We start from the raw sequence: 16,559 nt of genomic DNA on the forward strand, positions 1-16,559 counted from the left end.
TTCACTATAGCATATTACTAGATAGACCATAAACAATCTTTGATGTGGCCGGAATTTGACCTCTGTCGATGCAAAACTTTTTGAGAATTTAAAACACAAAATCAACTGAACTTTTTATAATCTTATACATTTTTTGTGTGAATAAATTACATTATATTATATTCATATAATATTATAATAATTATTTTTTTAATACTTCATAGAGCAAGAAGAGAAGCAAGGTAGAGTTACATTATATGTACATATAACAATTAAACATGTGCGTAGTAGTAAGTAACGAGGCTTCTGTCTGTATGTTAACAATTCATCTACAAACTGTATCCTCAAAGATTTTATACATGCTCCACTAAATTTATGACTCAAAGTCCGAGGTCACAGAAAACTGCCGCATCCACGCCTATTGACAATTCAAATGTCGCGACGGGTAAATACCTACTAGGTGAAGTGAATGCATAAAAGAATTCGCTGAAGCAACCATCACCTAGCGGTTCTATCGGCGGTTTTCAGTAAAAACTGCCGTCGGCCGGTGACGTCATCTCACGGCGCGAACGCGTGCGCTCCCCTTGCCCGCGCGTCCCTCTGTTTACAACTCATGTTTCACCCGCGCGCCGTTTACACCAGTATTTTACAGATTTTCGGTCCGTAAACAACCCTCGCGATGTACAAACCCTTATTCATAACCGTTGGGAACCCCTCCAACGTCACGTAAGGTTGGGACTTGGGAAATACGTGCGCGATCTTCGTTGTTTTTTCTTTAAGTTAAATTATAATTTTAACAATGGTATCAAGATCTCGCGGTAACCACGTGTTGGTATGGGAACAGCCGGGCTTGGAGGACCAGAGGCCCAAGACTTACAAAGGTAAAGCGACCTTTGATATCTCAATGTTTATCAATAGGTTAAGAGGTTAGGTTAGTATTGTAGGCGTTTATCTCGGATTATGAAATTTGTAGCATTTTATCTGCGTTTGTAGTTTTTCGCTGTAAAGTAGGTCAATTTTTATTTTGTTAACGAGTCATAATGATTTAACTGGGTCATATCAGGTAGTTAATTAAATTACAATTAATTTAAAGTGTGTTAGTAGATTTAGGTTATATTTTTTTCCTATTAAAATATTTTATGCTATGGTATACAGTATACTACATACCACAGGCTATACTTTTAAACGATGCAATATGTGACTGAAGTTTGAATAGGTACCGAATGTAGAGTCTATAGAATCTCTAATACCTACATATTATGTAGAGTTAAGTACAAAATAATATTTTATATATGTTTTGTAAAACTTAGATAATTAAAAAATAATATATTATAGCGTGTACCTAATCATTATGTACGCACTTCTAAGTTTAACTTGGAATATTCAAGGAAAAGGAACAAAGATCAAAAGATGATATTAAATTCAACATAGGTAATTAATTTACCAGGAAAATATACATATAATCGGCAACCGTTCATTTTATTTTCTTGTTATTAATATTTTTCCGAAAACACCGGCTTTTTTAATATAGATTTTTTCGCCTAATTCTAAATGCAAGCTATCGGATTATCAGCAATATAATAATATCTTATCGCGTAATACTTTTTCCGGTATTAATGAAACTATTCGGCTTGGATGCGCTGATTTGTAGATTATATCAAAAGTAGATTTATATAGATATAGATTAAAAATCAAAATTAACATAGATTAGGATTACTTCACACTGCAGGAAAAAATGTAAAAAATAAAAATATATTTCGCTTTATAAAAAGTTACAAAGAAAAAAAATGCGTTAAAAAAATAGTCTCTACTTTTAATTAGTGTATGAAATTCTAATTAAATTTTTCTTTTTAATATAAAAGCTATAATATTCATAAAATAACATTCATTTCATGATCTCTGCGGGATACAACACAAATTGATTAGGTACCTACATTGAATAAATGTATTTTTTCATTCTGAGAATCTGGCAAGCTCAAAAACTCCAAGAACTGATCGTAATCTTGTTTTTCAATCGGTTTTGGTATTTGGTATTCATACCTATATCAGCTTAGTGTTTTCTATTCAATGCGTCGTTTAGAGTGTTTTTCACGTTACATTGAGTTATGAATTTTAAGCAAATGAAACAGGAAAACTTTTTATCGTTTTATTTGTTTTTTTTTAACATCTCTCTATGTCTATTCTATCAGGCATAAAAATCTACCGTCTACTAAAATTATAGTATGCATTCGCATATTTATAATATGTATTTCACATATTTTCCTCAATAAAGGCTCTACATCGCATAATAGTCGTTGCCTTAAGTTTTCTCATACATATTTTATTTATGACGCGGTTCTTTTGCAGGCAAAAGATAACCTTCCTAAAATTTATTTTACTCACCTACCTAATTTTGATAGAAACTAAAATTATTGTTGGCGGAGCTGAGGGGTCAAGTAAAATAATTTTATTAAATTGCTTTCGTAACATATTGTAAGCTGTCATGTAATTATATATGGTAGGAAAAAAAAGTATTTTTTTAACAATATTTCGCAATTAAACCAATGATTAAGTCAGCCAAGTAATCTCGTTTACACGTATTATTGAAGAACGTTGACTCATAAAATACACAGTACACACTTATCTAATAAACGATAAAATCTTGTAAAGATGAAACATCTTCCGACATTTTATCTGTATTTATACTTTAATTTATATTGGTATACTATTATATATATTCTGTGGTAATGTTTGAAAACTTGATTAATTCATAATTGTAGTTTGAGAATCAATTATAGTATCTATTCTTGAAAATAAAAGCGCTAAATATAACTCTATATGTATTTTTAAAGAGATCTACATGATGACTATCCTTATAAAGAGAGATAGAGTTATATTCCATGCCAGGTATAATTTTTACTTACAAAAATATACCGTCTGAATTGAGAACCTCCCCTTTTTTGAAGTCGGTTAAAAATAAGGGAACGATACTAAATATAATTTGATCTCATAGCCAGTAACTCTAATCACCTTTCGGCTTTCGCAATTATATGCAAGCTCCAATCAGGTATAAATTAACCACATTAAGAGTAACAGGAAGTGATAACCAAGAGTCAAGGTCATCAGATCAAAGATCCATTGTATTCGGTCACAGCGTGTGACGGTGTTTCTCGAAACTAGAATTTATTATAAACCACGTGAAAGGCTAGTGATTTGATGGTTTTTACTGGAAAGCCGAAAGGCTTGTTGTGTAGTGAAATAAAAAACTTGAAAAATCTCCGTCGTGTTAAATATACCTAGTATATTTTTTTAAGAGATAGAGGTAGAGAAGATAGAATATATTATTAATTTACTAGCGGCCCGCCCCGGCTTCGCCCGTGGTACATATGAAAAATAGATGTTGGCCGATTCTCAGACTTACCCGATATGCACAGAAAATTTCATGAGAATCGGTCCACCCGTTTCGGAGGAGTATGCAGACTAACATTGTGACACGAGAATTTTATATATAAGATTAGCAGCGTGTTGCGTGATATAAATAAAAAGGATCGAGCTTTATTCAATAGTCGATATATATGACTTGTAATGCCTTTTTACGACATAAATTTGCATTTTAAAGATCCCTAAAATTGTAATGATAAGGTTGTTGAATGTGTAATGTATTCACGCACTAATACATTGAATGAAACTTAACAATGAATAATTATTATAAGACATTGACTATAAATAAATCTGTATACTTTATATCATTTCGCTTCTACATAACAATCAATCAAAATTTATTATGTATTATAGTTATTTGACGACCACGTAGGGTATTTATTGATTTCAATTATTTTATTATTGCTGTTGCTGTCTTTAAATGCAGCACACATCTGTTTCTTCGATGATTTTCATTTATGAAAATAAATTATTATAACAAAACTTACAAGCGACTTAATGGCTCTACCCTTCCTTTCAGATTTTTATGATAATTTTTAATTAATTAATAAACACATTAATCACAAACTTTTTATTACAACAGAAAAATAATTTTAATAAGGAAAACAAAGTTAGTACCTAGAAAGAATAAAGAAATAAGGAAACAGGATATTTTACCACAGTAACGTTTTTTATCATGTTAAAATATCCGCCAATTTAGAAATACCCTGTTAACACTTAATTTAGTGATTTTGGCTTTTATAATGAAGATTAATTAATCTTAAATGGTACTTCAAATTATGTAAAACCAGTTTTATGATACTTAGTATTTTTTTTTATTAAGTAAAAATGAACAGTCGGAACATTAATCAAACGTTACATTTTAAGTTTTAAATTTGGAACGAGATGAAAAATGTAATTTTAATTTGCAAATCCATACTAATATTATAAATGCGAAAGTAACTCTGTCTGTCTGTCTGTCTGTTACTCAATCACGCCTAAACTACTGAACCAATTTTCATGAAATTTGGTATGGAGATATTTTGATACCCGAGAAAGGACATAGGCTACTTTTTATCCCGGGAAAATGACGCAATCCTGGAAATCCCACGGGAACGGGAACTATGCGGATTTTTCTTTGACTGCGCGGGCGAAGCCGCGGGCGGAAACCTAGTAAAAAATAAATAATGTTGACCGTCAGTGCGAAGAAGCCCTATCAATATATTATGTCCTATATATTTATCACATAATTTACAACAGTACAGACAGAGGCTAGACGTGATTGTATTTAGATTATATCTATTTATATCTCATCTGTTGCTTAGAACTAAATGTTGAATCGTAATACAATGAGCTATGGTTTATAATCGTTTATCAATTACATAATGCCTTTTAATGATGAAATAGTAACACGTGGTCTCAACTCTCAACATTTGAGGTTATTTTGTGAATGAAACAATGTACAATGTGATGAGCGGAAACTTCTAATATGAATATAAAATACCAGTTTTTGAAATTAGCTTTATATTTTTTGTTCAAATTTGTAGCTTGTACATATTTTTATACTAATTCAAAAAGTCAACATTTCGATATATGTAGTTATATGTATTTTTTGTAAGTTTTTGTTAACTGAAGATGAAGTTGAGAAATGAAGTGTGAGTTGAACTTTTTAACGGATTTCTAACTCGATTTATTTATGCCGATTTAACTAAAACTACCACTAATTTGGCTATTAATAAATATTTTTAACAAAGATTATAAAGTTAAGTAAAATTTTGTAACTAATTTTATAAAAATATTTATAAAATATTATCATAAGAAAATTCAAAATACCAAAATACGTTCAGGTTTAATTTAACCTTCTATAATAATAAAATTAATGTAACATTTCTATTTTCGTATAAATGTTAAACATTAATTAATGGCGACCATGTCTCATTTAGTGCTCGAGTAAATTTCCTAGATAAGCTGGCCTTGGCAGTGGGTTATTTGCCAATTACAGGCCATCTTGAATGTAAGGAATGAGAGAAACAGTTGTTTCTTATCGGTTCTTGATATATTTTATTATAGGTGATATCGTGAAAAAATATAAGAGGAAGTGGAAAAATTATAAGACGTTATTTATTTGCAAAAAAAGTTTTATCGCATGTATACAAAAGTATCTACTTACAAATCAATTATCATAACAATGCTAAAATTGTGGAAAAGTCCGAAAAGTAATATAGTAGAAAAATACCTGTATCAATACAAGAATGTAAAATTTAAGGCCAGTTACAACCAATAAACTAAACTAGGGTTTAAAATTTAATCGTCTATTAACATAAACATATTTTAACTTACAATGACATGAATATTAACTGTAACTGTGTCGTCATGGTATCTCAATGAAACTATCAGTAGTATTTATTGTAATCACATAAAGATGTCAAAAGTTCAAGACCAACTAATCAGTTGATTATTCGTTACATCATATTGTAAAGGTATTGTCGTAGGTTATCTACGTTTAAATTGAATCTTAGTAAATAGTTATCAATATTTTTTAAATTGTTTGATAGTTTTTCGTAACAGTAGTCAAATAGTAAAATCTTATCGCTTAATTAATCTAACCCTTGATACATAACGAATTTAACACTTTCCCATAACCAGTTACCCTTTCACAGTGCTCGTATATCACATTTGACATTCAGTATTCCAAATATGACCATATTATAAATATTGATTGTGGATTTCCATTGAATTGCGGAACCCTAAAAGGGTTGACGAAGCCAAGTCATTCAACGGAAGCGTTAAAACTGTGGACGTAATTAGATTTTAACTTGGCTTGATTATTTGCTGTATGCGCATATTTTAAATGAAAATGTCTGTGGAAAATGAGGTAAAGAAACAAAAGAATTTGAACAAAAACTTATTCTTTATCTGAATTGACAATGATAATTTTCAACGGTTGATGTTAGGTTTATATTACAATAAATGCCCTTTGTTTTCGAGTAACTTAAGTTGAATAAAATTTTAATATTTACACATAAGAATAACATTAAGTAACAAACTAAAAGTATATCAATCCCGATCGTTTAAAAAGAAGGTTTTGAAGGTAACCCAATGAAAATGACGCTTCGATACGATTTTAGCTTTTAGAGTCGGTTAAATAGTATATTTAAATCTGTAAAGATGTATTTTTAACTAGCTGAATTTGACCTTCTTCCCGTGTCCATCACGGTCAGTGTTCCCACATTTTTCTTTCTCTACCATCTCTATACTTCATGCTATGAAAAAAATTCAAATAAAATGTGAGAATGGCTTAGCCATTCCTAAGTACCACTTACACAAGTACTCAAAATGCGGGTTTTGGTCACCGCAAAATTGTATATGAAATAATAAATATATAATCATTGACGTCACAAGGCGTGATCTATTCCGGTCCTGCGGTGCGTGCGCGTCACGCCTTGTATCATTGTACTGTCAGAAATTGAGATGATTCTTTTAGCTTTATGTACACATACGGTTGATATGGTAATTTACTATTTGATGAGTATATAAGAGATGACAATTGTGCAATACGCCGTATTATTTCATTACCTACTACTACTATTCGTGTGTACTTTTTATTTTTTTCTTATCTTTTTGTGACTTGATGATGATTCATGTGTATTTAGAAGCGTTAGATTGAAGTTTTTTTTTTATTTTGACTATTGCACATTGAAAAGAAAATGTATAATTTCCACTATTCAGAAAACTAACATGTATAATGTATATTATTATGTTATATCTCTCTCAACAGGAAAATATATTCTACCCATTGATAGTTTTTTGTATCTATTGTTATGTAATTTGATGACGATAGCGCTGATTTTATAAATTTCATTGAGAACTGATTTCCACGGTGAAACAGTAACGTGAACGTCACGATTTATACTGTCCGATGTTCAATGGCGTTATACATCTCTATTATAGAATACATGTACATAGGTACAAACTACTTGACTTCCTAACAATATAATAAATCCGATCGTTTGTTTGAAAATATATCTCTTGCTCTATCATGTTGAACTACCTTTGCATGCACCTATTATTAACCGTATGACTGTAGGGGAAAATAAATATGTACTAAGATGATATGATATGATAGGGTAATCTATATAAATACATAGGAGCGCATCGCCAACAAACTGTTTTACAGTTTGGCGAAAATTTTTTAAGGTTAAGAAAAAAAAAACGTCTTTTCCATATAGACTTAACCATGTTATTATGGTAATGGAACATAATATAGGCTGTATTTGAGAATCAAGCCGGCAAATTCACGGTCTGCGCTTAGAATATTGTAAATTAAAAAAAAAATATAGTATTTTAATTCATCTCATAGGACCTTAACCCACCTGTTTCCTGGTTTTAGATTTTTTTATACGAATGCATTGAAGACCAAATTCAATAAGTTCTAAAAGACTTCAAACATATTATACCAGGTTTTGGCTTCAAAATAATCTCGTTTGATAAAAATGTATAGAATTTCCGTTAAAAAATTAAATGCGTCAATTCATTGACGTACAGTCTCCGCTAAGATATCTTCGGTTATTCTAGGCTAATTATTTTATAATACGGTTATATATGTTTTCGGAAACACGTGCATTCATAATTGACGTTTTGGCTTGCTAGAATGTATTGGCATCGAAATTCAGTCTGCAATACCATGTTCAATTTTCATTATCCGATGTTGATAAACATGCGAAAATCAATAAATGTGCACTTAAAATTAATAGTGTATTTATTTTTAGTTCATTTGAACTATATTACATGAATTGATTTGACAGCTACTTTAAGACTGTGATTCAATATTTGTAGCAACTTCTTAAACGGCTGTTTAAAAGTCAGTTAGAAAAGTGGTGTAATACCTTAAAAAAATCCAATCCATACTAATATTATAAATGCGAAACTAACTCTGTCTGTCTGTCTGTTACTCAATCACGCCTAAACTACTGAACCAATTTGCATGAAATTTGGTATGGAGATATTTTGATACCCGAGAAAGGACATAGGCTACTTTTTATTGCGAAATATGTACCACGGGCGAAGTCGGGGCAGACCGCTAGTATCTAATAATATAATAAGTAAATTGTTACTTATATGTATGTATTGACATACATAAGAAACATAATAAGATTTTAACGTAACAAAAAAGTAGCCAATGTTCTTCGCCGCGGTTCCATCTATCGATGTATAAAAACTTATCTAAATCTGATGAGTATTAATTGTATGTTTTTTTATCGAACACAACAACATCTGCTAATGTAATTTCTATATAAAGCAAAATTATTCATAAATCATATCTTATCTATTAATATTATTGTCATAATTAATTATGAATCAATTAATCCTTTATTATAATCATGCTGATATGGCATAATTAAGTCGTATGCGGATTAACTTGAATTAATGTCGGAGAGAATAAACAAATAAAAAATAAAATCTCTTTGAAAATTTTCAATAAAGGTCAGTAGTTAAAATCTCAATGCCCATGAAAAGGAAACTCAATAAATATTTTATAAAATTTCACAACAAAATATTATAAAGATTGAAAAATATTCGCTTATCTATTTTTCAGTGCTTATTTTTTTTATTTGAAAAAATTATTGCTTTAAATAATTCAAAGAAAAATAAAGCCATGTAGCTTGTAGTATAATGGAGAGAAATACCAAAACCTTATCTTTTTACGTTTTGTATTCGAGTGATTGAAGATTAAATCGAAATAATATGATGAATACTCCGATGCAATCTTACATTTCTCTTGTTTTATTTTTCAAATTGAAATGCCTTTCGCATCGCGTGAGTCCTGTTATTTTTTGTTTGACTAAGTAATTATATCTAAGCTACGTTACAATGTAGAGTCAAATAATTATCAATTTATCAGGCTATTCATTATTTCGATTGAAGTTCTTAAGGTATTATGAACGTAAATTTGTATAGTCCAGTTTTTTTCTGAGTGTTTTAGCTATGCATCAGTCGCAGTTTGGATATCACTTCAGTCTTCAGTGCCGTCCAAACACAATGATACTTTGTATCTTTAATCAACAATGACGATGCCAATATGCGACACGCACTTAATTCAAAGTATAATTTTTAGATTTATTATTTAACATTAACCTACTAATTGACATTATTCGATTTCTTCTATATTACTGGCAACATGAGCTTTTTCATATCTTATGGAATTTTTTAATACCCCATGACGTATCAAAAGATGTACAGGTTTAGGACACACACCAACAATAATGCATTTAAAAACGGCTAAAACCATTTTTACGCCCCGCTTAATATTCTCCATTGTTTACCTACATCTCGTTCACTCGACTAAACGAGTCGGGCAATTACCTAAGCGTACAACTTTAGAAACATCTAAGTTAATATTTTTATAGTTTTAAAAATAAAATAGTAAATTTTATTCAGTGACTGTGTTGTATTTTTGATGTATTTGACATATTTTATTTTATGTGTTTTTATTAATTTGTATTTTATGTGTTTTAGCCATGTTTTAATTGAATTTTATATATTTTTTATTTCATGGATGTTTAAAATTTCAAAATTTTAATCATGTTATCATTGTAGTATTAATTTTATGTAGGTATTCTTGATAAATTTTTAATTATGTGATGAATTTTATGTTTTATATTTATTTATTTTTTTCGTCAATGGATGATAAAATTGATTATGTATTTTTAGACTTTTAAAACTGAAAAATTTTAAGACATTTTTTTATAATTGTTGTATACGCCTGCTTTATGGCCAATTCAGTTTATGAAATAATTATTAATGTATTTCTGTAAATTGTATTAATTGAGTCATTATTGGTGTGTCTAATAAATAAATAAATAAATAAATAATACGCCTAAGTGAATAAATATCCAGTCCATTTATAAAGTTCGATCTTCCAGGTGGCCTGGGCACGCGGCACTGGGTGACGTTCATGCTGTTCCTCGGAATGGCCAACGCATACATCATGAGGACGAATATGTCCGTCGCGATCGTGGCGATGGTGAACCACACCGCGCTGCCTGTCGACAAGGAGGCTATGGACACTGAGTGCGGGGCTGTTGATGGCAATTCTACTAAGGTGGGTTATTCTAATGAGGGTAGGTAAAGGAGAAATAGGAATAGAGATCAATATTAATAAGGAGAACTGTTGGGTTAAGAAGGTAATAGAGGATCTATGTAGAGCTATTCTTGATACTACAGTGTAAATTCAGGAGTGTGGCTCTATCAAAAGTCATTATAATGAACAATTTTGCTACTAATATGTGCCGAATTATGCTACATTGGTAGCTAACACGTGAATCTTTTTAGAGCGAGTAAAGTGACACTTGAAACTAGAGTGCCAATTCAGAAGGTGTCACTATACCGAATTAGCAACTAACATCAGCTATCGGGTTGTTACGATGTAAAAAACGGTCTGCTTTTAGAGCGACCTTGTAAACCAGTAATTAAGGTGTCTAAAGATATGTCAAAAATCATCCGAGCATTAATATTTCTTAAGGGGAGCTATTGAGTTACTGTTTATACGTGAAAGGATATCTTTTGATGAGCAACATTGTCATCACTTTGAGTATTTAAATTGAATTAGCAGGATAAATTATCACCTTTGACTTTTATCCTGGTAGTCTAAAAAACGTATCTTCCGCTTATCCTTACCTTATATACCTACTTTCGCATTTATTATTATGAATAGAAATAGAAATTTATTTACATATTTACATGCTTCATTACCAGGAAAATTCTCTTACGAATACAAATCTTCCTGCATGAGAGATACAATAAAAGTTTCTTATCTTACAATTACAACTGAATAAAACACAAAAGCCAATACAAATACGATATGTATCATTGTTTGCTTGTAACATAAAAATATGTGTCTAACCTGGTTTTGTTTTACAGGAGGTGTTAACACAAGATGGCCAATTTATTTGGAGTTCCACACTTCAAGGCTATATTCTTTCATCATTCTTCTATGGATATGTTATTACTCAGATTCCCTTCGGTATTCTGTCCAAAAGGTAAGTTCCAATATTTTTAGATAATACATACTTACTATAATTAAATTAATTTATTTACAAAAGTTTCTTTGTTTGTTATATTTGTGGCTCAAGCCTAGTGAATTTGGATTTTTTTCATGTACCTATATGTAACTTTATCCCAAATATTTAAAAGGAAATAGAAGTCAGTAAAATAAAAATAAGATTTATTTAATGATAAATACTTGTTCCAAACATATCTAACTAATTAGATTAAACTTCAAGCAATTCTAAATGATTGATTATATTATACGTTATCACTTTGAAATCCTTATTCCTATTTACTTAGATTAATTTTATTATGATTGATTGATGATACTCATAAAAACTCATCTGTTTATTCCGCGAATACACAATTTAATTTAAACACAGCTGAGGTTGTTAACGAAAAAGTGTAAGTAATAATTTCTAAATTTAGTTAGTGAAATAGCAGTCAAAAGTGCTAAAAACGTAACATCACGTGCATCGGTTATACTTAGATAATGTACTGGAAAAAAGTGTTTGAAAATATTCACTTTGAAAGCTTTTGGCTGGTCAATTTATTGGGTATTTTCTATACAGAAATAAAAGTTTGCGTCAATGATGCAATGTGGATTATATAAAGCAGTATGTGAGCTCTTTTAGTTTACGAATTATATATGCGAATTTTATTGGAAGTATCTGTGGTCTATCTATACTTTCCAACCTTGTTTATTTCGGATCATACTAACTACTATAAAATACGTTTGCACCAAATTTCAGCCAAATTCGTTCTGAAGATTTTGTATAACGCTTTCGCTTACAGTTTTATGAATTAGAAGCGGTAATAAAATGATAACCATTCAAAGTGGCCAAATGTTGCTATACTAAAGATCAAAAGAAGCTCCTCTACTTTCCTCTGTCTGCTGTCTTCTTTTCTTCATTGCACTCTATAATACGTAAAGAAGATGGCTAAGTAACCGTTAAAACTGTCCACAAGGAAACTCCCCTATATTTCTACATGTTGCCTTCTTTATATCTTCTTTTCTTCTTGGTTGTCTTCTTATACTTTCGTTTGTTGTCCCAGGTTCGGAGCCCGTCTGTTCCTCGGGGTGGGAATGTTGATCAACTCCGTTTTTGGTCTGCTGGTGCCAGTGGCAGCTGAAGCTGGCTACGGTTGGCTCATTCTGGTCAGATTCATCCAGGGTTTGGGAGAGGTTAGTACCTATTACTATATATTTAACCTATACTTTTACTTGGAAGGTGGGTTTTCAGGATATATTGTTTTTTGTTCCACATTTTAACTATCTTTGAAATGATAAATCAAAATAAATAGTCTAGACTGTTCGGAAGTTTTATTTAAGGTACTTTAATGTTTTTTTAACCGATTTATGATCAATTGGCGACCCTTACTGTCCTTGATTCAGATGGGGATACGATACCTTGTAAACTGTAACTGAAGTAATATTGGAAATAATATTTTGTATCAAAAACTGTCTCAAACACAATAATAGCGATAGTTTGCGTCGTATACTGTCTAATATTATTTATTTAGGTATCCAATTACATATGTTATTAGCTAGAATAGTAAATAATAAATTGGAATTCATTAGTTTATTACTTTATTTACAAATATACTATTGTTCCCAGGGTCCCATAGTGCCGTGTTCACACGCAATGTTGGCAAAATGGATTCCGCCTAACGAAAGGAGTCGGATGGGAGCAGCTGTATATGCCGGTAAGCAACGTCTCTACGGCTAATAAAACATTTTTGCCAACCAATTAGTATTTTTTATTGAAATCTTGTCCGATCATGACTTTATTTCCAAGTTATCTCCTTGACTACTCATTTAAACCGATATTGGAAACAGTTTTTCAATAGCCGTTTTTATTTATTTATTTTATATTACTTTTAATTCAGCTGACAGATAATAGCGAGACCCATAGAATAAATACCTTACAGACTAACATACATATAATAATTTATAACTAAAACTAAGATCGTAGACTTTCGAGAAGACTTATTCTCAGTTTTTCATTAATTCTACCTTTTCCAAGATCTCAATCAATACTGTTGCTTTTTTACACTTATTCTTCAATTTCAGAATTATTTAAATATCGTTTAACCAAGTATTTCTTTTCCTCAGGTGCCCAATTCGGCACAGTAATCTCCATGCCGCTGTCCGGTCTTCTATCCGCGTACGGTTTCGCCGGGGGCTGGCCTTCCATCTTCTACGTGTTTGGGCTAATTGGCACAGTTTGGTGTATTGCCTTCCTGCTCTTTGTGTCTGAGGACCCGGAACAGTGTCCCGGTATCAAGGAGGCTGAGAAGAAGTATATTTTGAACTCGTTGTGGGGTGCTGCTGGTTCTAGTGTGAGTATTTAAATTCATGCTAATATTATAAATGCGAAAGTATCTCTGTCTGTCTGTTACTCAATCACGCCTATACTACTGAACCAATTTGCATAAAATTTGCTATGGAAATATTTTGATACCCGAGAAAGGACATAGGCTACCTTTTATTGCGAAATATGTACCACGGGTGAAGCCGGGGCGGACCTCTAGAATTTCTATATTCTTGCGGATGAATAAAATATTAGAATTTTTAATTTGAAGAAAGTGTTCTTGTAATAGTGAGTGGAATTCAATGCTTTTCTGTAGTTAGGTACTTCTTTCGAAATTATGACGTTGATCTGGAAGAACAGCCCGGATTCTTTTAATTTCTAAAGGAAAGGAAAAAAATCGCACTTATAAAAATTTCCATTGGAAAAAAAATATAAGGATATTTCGAGTTTTTTTAATTATAGAACAGTGTATCAAAATACTTACCCACATTAGCCACTACACACACCACACCCACTATTTGTACCAAAAAGTTACCCCCCTTTCTTAACTATACCCTGTATCAAAATACCCCCTTAAAGTAAGACAAGACAAGACTTATACTATATTGTATCTTATCTATCGTATCGTAGTATATTACTATAATATTATCTATATTTTCCAGTCACCACCAATCCCGTGGAGCAAGATCCTCATGTCCATGCCATTCTGGGCCATCATGTTGGCCCACATGGGACAGAACTACGGGTACGAAACACTGATGACAGAACTGCCGACGTTCATGCGGCAAGTGCTGCACTTCTCTATTAAGGATGTGAGTATTTTTGGATAAATCTATACTAATATTATAAAGCTTAAGTTTGTTTGATCGCGCTAATCTCAGGATCTATTGGACCGATTTGAATTATTTCGGTGTTAGATAGCCCATTTATCGAGGAAAGCTAAAGGCACAAAACTTTTAAACCTCAGACCAATAAAAAATTCAGAAAGAACTGTTGCAAAATATTATCTACGACTACAAAAGTTATTAAAGAACAGTGTTTTTGCATATGGCTGCCTAAATCTCCCATCATACTTTTTCATCGGTCTGAGTTCAAAAATTATATTTAGATTGTATGAAATTATTTTTTCACGTTGTAAAAAATACTGATAAGCAAAACCGTCCACCGCTTTCATCGTTAAATTGTCAAATAATTACATTGTGGTTGACAAGCTCATTCGCGCGCAAATTAGCCATTAATCACGCGGGCTGTCAAAAGGTCAAGTGGCGGGGTCAAGTAATTGTACGAATCAAGCGCGAATTATGAATCACGACTGTGGTTATGAAATTCAGTTTAACAGATTATAATATAAATTGAATAAAATGGTTTAATAAGAAATAGTTATAGAATTCATCTGAATCACAAAATTGTCATAAAATATATGTCATAAAATTACATTTTTTGATTCCTTGAATACGTAGTATATTATTATTAGTATGTGGCAGTATATTATTAGAAAATTAAAAAAGGTTCTTTTATAATCTTCCATACGGGGTCAAAGTCCAAAGACCTCAAATTAAACAAAAATGAGCTCTACATCCTTGTTATAAAGCGGAATTTAGCATTCCTTGTTCCTGTTTCTAATTTTAACCTAGACTCCCATTGACTGCGTCAAATACCTCACGTTTCAGTGTCGACGTCACGATGACGTCAGCAATTAATAAATAATTACACATACAGTGCGACACAAAAGAGATGAAAATAAATGAGGGCGCCACCGTCGCTCATATAGCAACACTGATACTGCGACGCAAGCGATCTTGATACTATAGAATAAAAATCCAAAAATCTATTTAGATAATCTAAAATAAATACCGCGATTTAAACCGTTATAATTGTTTCATTGTAGCAATAGTGTAATTTTAAGACAAAAATACATTAGTATTTTAATTGACCTACCTAGGTCAAATTTTACTTAAATGTATTTGGAATTAGTTATTTTATAAAAATCGGTCAAGTGCTTAGACTGCAGAGGCGCACATAGAATCAAACATACAAACAAACAAGCATACATGCAGCTCAAACACATTACCCTCTTTCTGGGTCCGTCGGGTAGAAAAAAACAAGGCGATTTGAAAACCACATATTTTTATTTTTTTTTGTAGATAAATTTTGTACATTAATATAATTCATCAAAATCTAAATATTCTACTCCTTCAAAGGACTGATCATCACTCTGTTTCGAAGTACTGGCAAGAGGGTACGGGGCATCTTCAGTATCTGTAAATATGATACAGTAAATATGATTTTTTTTCTTATGGTTTGATTGATTAATAGATAGATAGCTGTATGAAAACAGTTATCACTATACTATGTAGTAAAATCTAAACTAGGTACTTTATTTGAGGCTGGTTGGATTGGACTTCTTGACTCAAATTGTGCTGGTCGCACTATAAAAACTAGTTTTTGTTTACATACAAATAACCTCAAATTAAATTGCGAAAACGTAAAAATCGCCATTCATACATACATTAAACACTCGTCACTAATGGAATATTCTATTTTACGTAGTACTAAGCAAAAATAAATGGAATCTCACCGGTATATTCTGCTGTACGTTTGTAAACGTTTTCCAAATCAGTCAATAAATTTCCAGCTTGAAATTCGGACAAACACCGAATAAAAACTTTATACACCACATCACGGACACCGCTACGTTTAACCTTTTTCATGATGTCTCCTTTTTTATTTAAATTTCTTGTTCTAAATAACAATTTTATCTCAATAATTCTCCACTTCACGAAAAAAACAACAAATTTTTATTCAACTTGACAGCTACAT

The 16,559-nt window shown here is 31.3% G+C and overlaps 1 protein-coding gene across 2 annotated transcripts in view; it reads left to right on the plus strand.

Moving 5' to 3' along the window:
- Positions 1-16,559, plus strand: part of Picot (putative inorganic phosphate cotransporter protein picot) — a 62,216-nt gene that overhangs the window by 38,919 nt on the left and 6,738 nt on the right. The window contains exons 1-7 of one of the 2 annotated variants that reach the window (XM_090109115.1): positions 606-860; positions 10,302-10,480; positions 11,299-11,417; positions 12,481-12,610; positions 13,044-13,131; positions 13,541-13,767; positions 14,402-14,551. In XM_090109115.1, coding sequence (XP_089965241.1) covers positions 779-860; positions 10,302-10,480; positions 11,299-11,417; positions 12,481-12,610; positions 13,044-13,131; positions 13,541-13,767; positions 14,402-14,551 — 975 coding nt within the window. In that variant the 5' untranslated portion in view covers positions 606-778. Of the gene's footprint in view, positions 1-605; positions 861-10,301; positions 10,481-11,298; positions 11,418-12,480; positions 12,611-13,043; positions 13,132-13,540; positions 13,768-14,401; positions 14,552-16,559 lie in introns of those variants that run through there. The other variant, XM_090109116.1, reaches the window with a different exon arrangement.

This window comes from Colias eurytheme, chromosome 13 (genome assembly GCF_061535395.1).
Source record: "Colias eurytheme isolate Ceu_HAF_F1 chromosome 13, ilColEury1 Martin Lab GWU primary, whole genome shotgun sequence".
Lineage (NCBI taxonomy): Eukaryota > Metazoa > Arthropoda > Insecta > Lepidoptera > Pieridae > Colias > Colias eurytheme.